The sequence below is a fragment of the Podarcis gaigeae genome, assembly GCF_964106915.1.
Source record: "Podarcis gaigeae genome assembly, chromosome: 15".
Taxonomy (NCBI): domain Eukaryota; kingdom Metazoa; phylum Chordata; class Lepidosauria; order Squamata; family Lacertidae; genus Podarcis; species Podarcis gaigeae.
In genome coordinates this window covers 42,514,342-42,526,324 of record NC_139692.1, presented here as the reverse complement: position 1 = coordinate 42,526,324, position 11,983 = coordinate 42,514,342, and the positions used below count along the sequence as shown (strand labels likewise).

General features: G+C 44.6%; 1 protein-coding gene across 1 annotated transcript in view; it reads right to left on the bottom strand.

The window, feature by feature from the left end:
- Positions 1 to 8,324: 8,324 nt before the first annotated feature.
- LHFPL7 (LHFPL tetraspan subfamily member 7) overlaps positions 8,325 to 11,983 on the bottom strand; it is an 83,946-nt gene continuing 80,287 nt past the window's right edge. Inside the window, exon 4 of the mRNA XM_083715268.1 lies at positions 8,325 to 11,793. Within this exon, the coding sequence (XP_083571394.1) occupies positions 11,567 to 11,793 (227 nt within the window). The 3' untranslated portion in view covers positions 8,325 to 11,566. The remainder of the gene's footprint in view (positions 11,794 to 11,983) is intronic.

Sequence of the window (11,983 nt, the reverse complement as noted above, 5' to 3'; positions counted from 1 at the left end):
GCATAAAATTTGCACCTGTTGATTTATATGGTGAATGGCTAGGATCTTATAAGTATTTTGCAGTGTGCCCTGTCACCCTGTACGGTTTTTTTAAAAAAGGCTTTTAAAAAAGGGTATGGTTATGGAGCTCAGTTCAGAAAGTCTGAGGCTCTGGCTGCCTGCTCCACCCCCTAACAACTCGCCTGCTTGGAGTCTAAAGATCACACTCATCAAGTTTGTCTACTTTGCATGCACACCATATATTTTTAAACACACCGCTTCCGCCAAAGGATCCTTGGAACTGTAGCTTACCCCTCACAGAGCTACAGTTCTCAGCACCCTTAAGAAACTACAGTCCTCATGATTCTTAAGGGGAAGCTGTGTGCTTTAAATGTGTGGTGTGTACACAACCAGAGACTCAGGAAGATAAACACCTCATTAAAAAGAACGAGGTATAAAATCTCGTAAAGCTGCTGAAAGAACCTTAAAAGCACATTTAAGATATAGTAATCTTCTTGTTGGCATCCATCTGGGCACCTCCGGGGGTGAAGTTAAACCACTGCGTTAACATCACCTAAGTGACCTCCCTGGGGCACAAGCCTGGGCAGTGTGTTGGAGTCCTGGGTTGGCCAGATGGTAAGACTCGCCTTTCGGCTTTGCTGACGTGGTCCAAGGAAAGCAGAACAATAGTTATCATGTACATCTAACTTTACCACTAAAGCCGATCTTACTTTTAGAGGCTGAAATGTCAGAGGCACTCAGGGAGCTGAGGACTGCTGAGAATGCCAAAGTGTTCTCTCTCGGAGGCTCAGGTGTGTGTGCCTTCGCGTTACTAAGGAATATCACAAAGGGCTGCCGAGGGAATATCAGCACCCAATGGAATAAAATGCAGAATGACAATAAAACTTCTTCACATCTCCCTTTTCCTTTTTTTCAACTGCACAATTTGGTCTCCTAAACGCCAGTTACTGACAATAATGGAATTCAAGAAAACTTTCCCGCACTTGCGACGTTTATGGCCATTTCATTCAGAGTAATTGTAGCAGAAACAAAGAACTGATTTTGCTACTGTCTCAAATGGATTAGAAGTAATAACAGAATCGATACTAATTCAAAACTATTGCCCTTTTGCATTTTCAGTGCCGTTGTTCTAAGAAATTACTCTGAGTAGGCATCTTTTAAAAAGATTCAAAATCTATTTCATGCTAAGAAAACAAAATGCTTTAAAAATTGACTTTAAGTACTAATCTGAGTAAGTTATTTAAGAGTCAAATCCTCAGCTGCCTGGAACGTTTGGTGGAAACCTACCTCAATGTGTGCAATTCTTTTAAGATTTGTTTTAAACGCTAGTGACTGTGTTAGATGATATTAAAGGCTTTATTAAAACAAAAACAAATGCAGCCACATGGATTTGCATGGATCTGAGCAGTGGCCTGGGATAGGGCTGCTTTCCTATCTGCTGGAGAAAAAGAAAAGGCATGAAGACCCTGTTTTGTTTTTTCCTCCTTGCAGAGAAAAATAATGCTTGGGAGTGCCTGACTAATATTAATAGAGAGGTCTTGAGGAAATTAAAATGGGGGCTCATAAAACCAGCTACTCAGTGAGAAGGGCCCAAGGCAGGTATCAGCACTGATGGGCTCTGCTGGATGCCAGCTGTTGGTTCCAGATTTGCATGTTCCCTATAACAGAGCTGGAGTCCTTACCTGGCATGTACATGTTCTGAATATCAGTTCCTCATTGCACAGGCTTGAGGGTTTTTGTGCTCACAGAACTACAGTTCCCAGGATTCTTGGGGGGAAACGATGTTAATCTTTAAAGATGCTATTGTCAGATTCCTTAGTTTCCAGCTGTGTACACACTGCACATTTAAAGCACACAGCTTCTCCCAAAGAATCCTGGGAACTGTAGTTTATTAAGGGTAATGTAGTTCTGAAAGGAGTAAACTGGGAAGCCAGTGCCTTTATAAAGAGTGCAAGCCCGAACTGGACCAAGACAGTCATGGCCCACCTGCCACGGAGGCTTCCATAAATGCTCCATTGCCATTTTCTCCCATCCCATCCATTCCTCCTCACTTAACTGAGCATGCAAGGTTTTGCAGAAATGAAAGCAACCCCTACTGACAGCATCTATCGCTTTATTATAATAATACAGTGTTGGCAAATCAGAAAATTTCACATTTCAAATCATTGGAAGCATTTTTATTCCACAAGTCAAATACAGCCAGGGGGTGTGGGGTGAGTGGGAAGGTAATAGTCTAAAAAAAGGAGGCACCTGGACAAAAATACAAGGAACCACAGTAATGGAAAATACAGCTTTTAGTTACACATAAAAATTATATTTTTATATTTTTATATATTTATATACATATTTAGAATCAAACTTGAACTTGAACCAGTATTTTAAAAAAAAGAAAAAGGAAATTGGGAAGCTATTATGCACAATTTAATTTACAAACTGTACTTGTTTGTAATTTCTCAGCACTAGTGTAAGAATTGATATTTATTTTCCCAAGGGCAACTTTACAATAATATATCCTTGTCTGTTTTGGATCCAGTCAATGAAAGATTGCATTTGTATGTTACAACAAACCACATCACAATAAACCATGGTTTTTGGAGAAATGTCTAGCCTTCATGCACTCCCTTTTCATCTTCCTCCAAGTGTGACCACGAGGAGGAGCTCAGAAGTGTTCAACTCTCACTTCTACTTAACCACAGCTTGCCATGTGATCCAATCTTAACTATGGTTTGTTTCAAACAAGCTGACTTCAAACCATCCTTTATGAAGCTGGCTTTTCAAACAAACCGTCATTAATATCCATCTTCCCTGTGGCTTCACCAACATTGAGGGAGGGTAGGATTTTTCTTGAAGTGATAAATGATAGTCTATCGAGATGGTCAAATGCAGCCATTGTAATTATGCGCAGCTTTGCACTGTGAATCTCTGAGGGTGCCTTGTCTCAACCAAACCACAAGGGCCAAACCACACCTCCATATTTCTCAGTGTACTTGCCTATTATTAGTGTTTTAGACTAAGGTGCTGCCTTTAGGCAGAACGTGATTAACCCGTGCCATAAAACAAGTTAACTAGAATCAGGCAACAACTTGTATGTCTAAACAAGCCATCAAAGGGATGAGCTGTCAATGTCAAGGTCTGGCAAAGCCAACTGAAAACACCACACACCTCAGCGGAGACAGTTCATGTCTCAAAGCAGAGCCGTTAAACTTAGAACAGTGTTCCCCAAATTTCCGACAGCTGCAGACATACCGTAGTTGTTAAAATCAGAGGCAGGCTGCATTTTTATACCTGGAAAGGTTTGCCTTCAAGAATTACCCACGGTCTCGGAAGCACACGCTCACCTGTATTTCTGTGGGATTCATTAAGACTTGATTCTAAGCTTTTGAAGGGGCTGTCAGAATCGCAGCCTCCCATTGCTTCTCTCCTACGCTTCTGCTCTTCCCAGGAGAAATGTGTGTCATCTGAATTTCCTGCAATGACTTGGATGTAACACCGGAGGAATAGAGAAAGCTACCAAATCAGACCAGCAGCGGATCCAGCTCAGTGTTGTCTGCACTGTTTGGCAGCGTCTCTCCGGGGATTTCAGAGGGCAGAGAGGGGGTATTCCAAATCCTACCAGCAGGTGTTATAGTGGCCTCCTGCAAGCAACTTAGATGCTCCAACACAGAGCTATGCCCCTTTGCTCCAGTGCATTGCGGGAAATGTAAAAGGACAGCTATACCTGTGCTATACCAGGAGAGATCCATGCCACCTGGGTCTTCGTTGGGGGTGCTGGAAAAGGAGGCACAGAGTAAGCACATCTGGAGGGTGCTGCTGGGGTCTTGGCACTTGGCCAAAGATGCTGGGTGCTGGGGCAGAGGTACAACAGGGAGCCTCCTCTGACGGACAGCCACTTGTGCTGCATCTTTTGTCGTTGCTGAATGCTCCGAATTGCTCCTGCCATGGAAATGTTGCAAACGCACCGTATTTTTTGCTCTATAAGACGCACCCGACCATAAGATGCACCTAGTTTTTAGAGGAGGAAAACAAGGAAAAAAATATTCTGAATCAAATTTTGTTGAAGAGGCTTTGCGCGGCTATCCCTGAAGCCAGAACAGCTGCGCAGCTCTCCCTCTTGCTGTTCTGGCTTCAGCGATAGCCGTGCAGCCTGCATTCGCTCCATAAGACACGCACACATTTCCCCTTACTTTTTAGGAGGGAAAAAGTGTGTCTTATAGAGCAAAACATACGGTACCTCACAGCAGCAGTGGGCTGGTACAAGGTGGGAATGCCTTCAGAGACATGATCCGCAAAGAACCATGTGGTTTGGTCCCAAAAGATGTGTTTCCTTTACTAAGGCTTCTCACAGCTGGTTTCTCGCTGCACGCCACTTGCGAATGGCTGACGCAGTCATTGCTGCTTTGTGTGACTCTGAATGGCCTTTGGATGTTTGGGAGGAAACAGGAAACAAGCAGGCTAAAGGGCTGGTGTTTCCTGCCTCCCCATCCCCTCTGCTGGCAAATCCCACATTTTTCTGACCCTCTGGTCTTTCATGGGGACTTGCACAAGAGAAATTGGTTAGATGCAAAGATTCCCTTCCCTCTTGACTGAAGAAGCCTGTCTGGAAAGCAACCTCTGCATCCAGGCTGATGTTTCTGCAGCAAGAAGACTGTACCAGTCAACTGATTATGTTCATCTTTTTACAAGTGTAATGAAGGGGTTGTTTTTTTAAAAAAAGAATCTTATCCCCCCACTTGAATTCCCGCCCCCACTTGAAATGCCACATTTCTCAGGACTATCTTTCCAGCTGAAAAATGGCTATTTCCTGTGTTTCAAGTTGCATTAACAAACTGTACTTTTAAGGAGCATTTAAAAAGATACAAAAAACGGAAGCATTGTTCAATTATTTTCTGATATACATTTCAAGGGGGGAGGGCAGAACGACGACGTTTGACATCATTAACTATGCTGGGGCTCTAGAAACCAGTTTTTAAATATGAAATTGTGTTTTGGCTACAGGAAAATTTGTACAGATCCTTTTAAAAAAACGACAAAACAAAAAGACAAAACCCACACCAAAAGGGCAGAGGGCACAAAAAAACCCTACTTGGGGCTTAATTTAAGGTCCAGTTTCTGCAAAAAGGACACACACACACCTTGTGCATCCCGGCAAGTCGCTTTCCTAGTGAAACGCTTCAGCAAACAGTTGTAAACATTACACAAAACTGATGTTTTTGAAAAACAAGCAAACCACACAGAGAAATACAATTTTCACGACATTGTACAACATTTTCACCGGCTGATGAACGTTTTGATTCGATGGTCAATACTGATCCCATTCTGTACACTCGTCCTATTGTTAAAAGGCACAGGTTGGTTAGGAGAGGAAAGGAAAGATGGGAACTTTCCACTTTTCACCCTCCCTCTGTCTCTCACGATAGAGGTTAAGAATTTCATTTCTACCTCTTAGTTGCTTCTTCTATACTCCTTATCTCATTAAACATTTACGAGAAATGTCCAAACAGCTATGTCTAGAGAATCAGGCAGAACTACAAAAAAAAAAAAAAAAAATTGGATGCCTGTGTGAAATCTAGAAACTCTGGGCTATCTCTTAAGTGGTCCTCCTAGTGCTGTTGCTCAAAGCAGGAGGTGAAGGGGGGCCAGTTTTTGCCAATTTCCCCCTCCACCTGCAGACCCCAGCCTCCCCCCCCCCGAAAGGCAGTGCTTTTTTCTGGAAGTACTCAAAGGTACGCAGTACCGACACCTCTTTTTTTTCCCTAGAAGAAGCTGTGTGGCACTTACTGTAATAATTTCATGGTGAGTACCAGCACCGCTTTTTTTTTCCTAGTAGAAAAGCACTGCAGATGGGGATAAGAAAATCAGTCAATTTTGGTTTCTGATTTTTCCAATATTCAGTTCTCTTCTCCAACTTTCCACATCAGTCGGGGGGGGGGATCGGGATGGGGACTCTCTCCAGCATTCTAATGCAAATTTCCCCCAATATACACCTTTTTATACGACATATATTTGCATTTTTTCACAGCGTTTTTTCACAACATAATGCTGTTTTGCATGTCTTTCGACCCATACACACATTTTGATGCACACTCTGCCCTGGTATACACGTTTTGTACACGATATTGGCTGGAAATGGCAAAATTCAGAGAAGTGTCAGTCCCAAAGGATTTGTTGCGTTTCAGCTTGTGTATCAATTTGGTAATTTCAAATTAGGTTGCTTTGTTCTTTAAATGAGAACTGATGCCAATGTCTGACCCATCCTTCCTCCAACCCCCTGGAAGTGATTTTCAAAAAAAAAAAAAAATTAACTTTTCTCCTCCAGCAGACACCTCCTGCTGAACCAATCGCTCTAGGAAGACCCTCTGCGTTGGGCATAAGAACCTTGCATAAAGGACATGCAAGTAGAACTTCCCTAATTCCCGCCACAATGAAAAAAAACCATTGTGGAAGCCATTGTGGAGGGCAACCAAAATGGTCAAAGGCCTGGAAACGATGCCTTATGAGGAACGGCTAAGGGAGCTGGGCATGTTTAGCCTGGAGAAGAGGAGGTTAAGGGGTGATATGATAGCCATGTTCAAATATATAAAAGGATGTCACATAGAGGAGGGAGAAAGGTTGTTTTCTGCTGCTCCAGAGAAGCGGACACGGAGCAATGGATCCAAACTACAAGAAAGAAGATTCCACCTAAACATTAGGAAGAACTTCCTGACAGTAAGAGCTGTTTGACAGTGGAATTTGCTGCCCAGGAGTGTGGTGGAGTCTCCTTCTTTGGAGGTCTTTAAGCAGAGGCTTGACAACCATATGTCAGGCGTGCTCTGATGGTGTTTCCTGCTTGGCAGGGGGTTGGACTCAATGGCCCTTGTGGTCTCTTCCAACTCTATGATTCTATGATTTCAGACACCTCCGCCATCTTCTCCCCTGGATGAAGCTCAGGGGAAACCTCTGTTTCCCATTTGCAGAAGAAGCTTTAATTTGCAGTGCCAAAATGTTGGCCTGTCATGAAAATCACTTCTGCCCTGCTTAGTACACAGGGCTGATTGGCCAGCCCTTGTGGCAATCACAAAGCCGCTTCAACTCTTATTGGAGCAAGACTGAGGGCAGTAGAGGGGTGGGCCCTCACCTCTTCTCAGAGAATATATATATTTGTAAATTACTCCTCAAAGCGGAAGCTCCTTTCCACGCCCAAGGCTCCCTGTGAGCATAGGTACATAGGAATCGGCTTTATTCGTCTTATTTTTACCTTTATACCCGACCTTTCCTTCAAGGAGCTCAACAAGGTGGCAAACGTCATTTTCCTCCTCCCTGTTTAATCCCCACAACCCTGTGAGGTAGATTGGGCCGAGAGTAAGTGACTGGATCGAGGTCACCCAGGGGGCATAGCTGTCGACTTACAGATTTGAAAATAAAGGGCCAGCAGCCTCGAATATAAGGGATCAGCAGCCAAAATAAGGGATTTTCCAAGCACAGGTATATTCAACTTCTGAGCCCCTCCGAGCCAAAGGCAGAAAGCCCAGCCAGCAGCCAAATGAAGCCTCAAGCAGTGGTTCCCACAGTGCAGCAACCCGGCAAAGGGGATGCAGCAAGGAAAACCACCGTCACCTCTCTGCTGGGAAGCGCTGAGCAAAGGCGAGTCCCTAGGCAACGCGGCCGATTTGATCGGCACAAGGCGTGCAAGCTCCACCCCCCAGTCGTTCTTAGACTCCTTATTGGGTGAGCAACGCAGTCAAGCAACACAGCTGAAGCCTCCCTCCTCCCTGGCCAGCAGGGAGGGAGGGAGAGGAGCTGCTTCATTTGAAACCCGGGAAATTTAAGGGACAGAATCAATAAGGGACAGCAGTGGGACACGGCGCTGGGATTAGGGAGTTTCCCACCAAATAAGGGACGGTTGACAGCTATGCCAGGGGGATTCATGGCTGAGTGGGGATTTGAACCCTGGTTACCCAGATCCTAGCCCAACCCTCTAACCACTACACCACAGTTGCTGTCAGCGAAACTGATGGGTCCTCCTAGCTCAATACACAGCAGGTGGGGAATTTAATCACTGCCTGAGGGACACTGGAGAGCTCATGCCAGCTGTGCCTGTGGACACAGACAAGAAGTGGGTGGGACAACAGATGCAGCTCTGATCTTTGCATTGTAGGCTACCATCCCAGGTAAAGGGACCCCTGACCATTAGGTCCAGTTGTGTCCGACTCTGGGGTTGCGGCGCTCATCTCGGTTTACTGGCCGAGGGAGCCGGCATGCAGCTTCCGGGTCATGTGGCCAGCATGACTAAGCCGCTTCTGGCGAACCTTCCCGCCGGAGCGGTACCTATTTATCTACTTGCACTTCATGCTTTCGAACTGCTAGGTTGGCAGGAGCAGGGACCGCGCAACGGGAGCTCACCCTGTCGCAGGGATTTGAACCGCTGACCTTCTGATCAGCAAGTCCCAGGCTCTGTAGTTTAACCCACAGCACCACCCACATCCCCCCAGTTGCATAACCTTCAGCTATTTCGACACCCACTCACACAAAAAAGCCAGCAAGCAGGTTTTCCGCTACTAGTCTACTTTGACTGAACTTGACTCCCCAAGGAGTCTTTCCCTAGCCCTGCCTAGAGATTCCAGTGAGGACTGAACCTGGGACATTCTGCATTTTCCTCCCTCTGTCACTTAGCCACAGAATCAGGGCAATTTGCAAACCTCAAAAAGGACGGCTGATCATTGTTCAGCTGAGCCGCAGGTCGCTGATCACATCTCATAATCTTGGAAGCAAACTAAACAGCACTGCAAAGCACATGAGCTCTGGACCTGGACCCGAGAAGGATACGGACAACCATGTATATGATAATGTACATCAATAAGCAAACGACGACAACCAAGAGAGGGTCACGGTTGTTTAGTTAAATGCTCCAGCTTCCAGGGCCATCAAGGAAAGTGGAAGTCCATATGTTAACAACCAGTCTTACAGCAGTCTCTGCTTTGGTCTAAACCAGGGGTTGTCAACCTGGTCCCTAACACCCACTAATGGGCGTTTCAGAATTCTAGGTGGGCGGTAGGAGGTTCTACGGCACAAGCTGAATTCTCCTTCCATTGAGCACTGCTGGGCGGTAAGGAAATTTCACCACCAAGAAAGATGAATTAGTGGGCGGTAGGTATAAAAAGGTTGACTACCCCTGGTCTAAACAGACAACTGCCAAACCCTAACCAGTTCCATTGCTGAGAAACCTTCGGATCTGAATGATAAAAGCCAGAATTGGTTTGATTTTAATGAAATGAAGCTGAGATCTGATTTGGGACCCAAATCATTTCGTAAGGTTTAAGGCAAATGGTGTGTTTTGTTACAGCAGCTGGCCATGGCAAAACGAAACCAGAGCAGATGCCAGGCCTGCAGCGAGAATCTTCCCCACATCAGATCCAGTTCTGTTCAGATGGGAGAGAGCCAGCTCTGCTAATGCCGAATCGTATCTTATAAGCCACAGAAATGGCCCCGCTCAGCATCCTTACCTGAACAGGAAGCTCTAGCCAGACGCAGCAGTCACGGACTCAGGGTCAACAACTCAGAGTGAGACGATTCTCAAGATGGAAACAGAACTCATACCTCTCTCTCCCCCCCGCCTCTCTCTCTGACTACCATCCTTGCAATCTGTAGATAGGACTTCTGGCTTCAGTACGTGTATTTTCAGATAAGTGGCTTAACTCCTTTAATCCTTACATGCATACACATAGTAAGATACAGGCCAGACAGACTCAACTGACTGCGAACCTATGAATTACTCTCCCTGCATCCTGGTATGCACGAGGGTCAGGCCTGAGGCCAAGTTCTGATTAAAATAAATAAAAATAAAGGTTAACAGTTATTGCTTAAGAAAATCGAAAAAAGTCAGCCTGCATTATTTGACTTTTTTGTGTGTGGCTCAAATTACGGCATGCAACTCTGTGTTAAAACCACAGCTTGGTTAAATCGATCAGCGAGTTTAAAGCAGTGGTACCCAAATTAAGTGGTCACTCTAAGTTCCATAAACTCATCCTCAGTGCCCTTTACGTTATAAAAAGGGTATAGGGTTTGCACGACCCACTGAGGAGGAGAATAACACAATAAAACTCAAATTAATAACAACTAATTGCACATTTATTCCAAATCCAATTAAAACAATGACTATCAGATTTGAAAGGCTGGAATCACTGGATCACCGGTTTTGTTGAACTAAATTAAACTAGATTCAACAAAACTGTTACACATCCTGCAAAAAATTATATATCCAGCACCCCCCATGCCTCTTAGCAACCCCCTACGTAATTTCATTGACCCCCCCATGGGGCAATATCACCCAATTTGGGAACCACTGGTTTAAAGGGACAGCCTCTGCCTTTCATGTGTATGTTGTTCCAGTGGAAGTTCAGCAGGAAGAGAAAGAATGAGCGCCCACACACAGCTAATTCTCAGAAACACTAATATTTATGGCCAACTCCCTGGCAAAGACATAGAGACCAATTAAGCAATTATACGGGGCTATGCATCAGGTACAGATACTACAGGCACAATGCCATTTGCTTTAAAAAAAAGAGGATTTTTTGAATTGCGTTCTTAATATTTACTATAGTTAGCAATGTAATAGGAGCTCTGCTGCATCAGATCAACTATCTTGACCTGATACCACTGATAGATCTACCATTCTCTGTGGAACTGACTAACCACCTTTTAAACCAATCCAAGTTAGCAGTTATCGCAGTTAATGATGAGATATTCAGGAGCCGTCACAGCAAAGGGTCTTAAAAGTAATTTCATCGTGAAGATACGCAAGGGGGAGCCCTCTAAGCCAGGCTGAGAATCTTGCCCTGCTCTTCCTGAAATATGAGCCACATCTTTCTAGGCACAGAAAACACCTCTTTAACCTAGAAAAAAAAAAGTTTTAACAGCCGATTCAGAGAGTTACACTTTTGATCTTAGAAAAAGGTGTGTCTGTACATTTTCAGGACTGGCATGCACTGATTCGGCCACAGAGGGCGAGGGAGAGACACGTTTTTTCTCAACGGCACACAAATTTTGCCACAACTCAACTCATTTCCAAGGAATGCCCCCCCCCTCAAAAAATTGCCATTTATTATATTACGTTACAAAATAGCACAGATCAGGCTGGAAAAAACCAAAAAGCAGGTTCAAAAAAGTCCAGATATTTAAGAAACAAGATATAAAAAGTGGATTGAGGCTTTAAAAAAGGTTTTTGAGACACACACACACACACACACACACACACACACAAAGAAACTGGGAGGTAGACAGAGATTTTTGAGGATAAAAAACAGGGTTTTTTTGAGGCATTTAGCCATTATAAATGTCCAAGGCGACCCAACCACTGCTGAGCACCTATTATGCAGATCCAGAACGTCCATTTCTCATGTGTATGGAAGACTCGTCAGTGCACTTTGGGTCTTTTGTAGTCATTCAAGTGCTTCTTGCTGTCATTTCTACTATTACACACACACACCCCGCCCATTCATTTCTTAGCAATGAGGCTCAACGGAAGTAATAATATTTCTTCTGTCCGCCAGTTTCAGGTGGGAACAGCCGGACGTTCGATACTGAGAAAGTACTATAAAATTGTGGGTATCGGAGTGGGGGAGGCGTGCTCTTTCGGGGCGTATTTTGCAAAGAAGGGCAGAAAGACAGAGAGCATGACACCCACGATTGCCAACATGTAGCCCCATCCGATCTGGCAGTCGCCAGCGTAGTAGATGCTTGAATTTTCGCAGTACCTCTGCACGGCAGTGGAACCGAGGCCGAAGGGGTAGACAAGGAGCCCAAATCCCATGATGAACACTAGCAGGAGAGAAGGCAGAAAAGGAGAAGATGGTATTAGTATATATATAGTAATACACACACACACACACACACACACACACACACTTCTAGTGTTGTGCCAAAATTTTCACTTGTGTTTCTGCACCCAATTTTTAGCAATTCTGCGCAATCTATCCTTGACAACAGCGTTCTGCTATCCACAGAAATG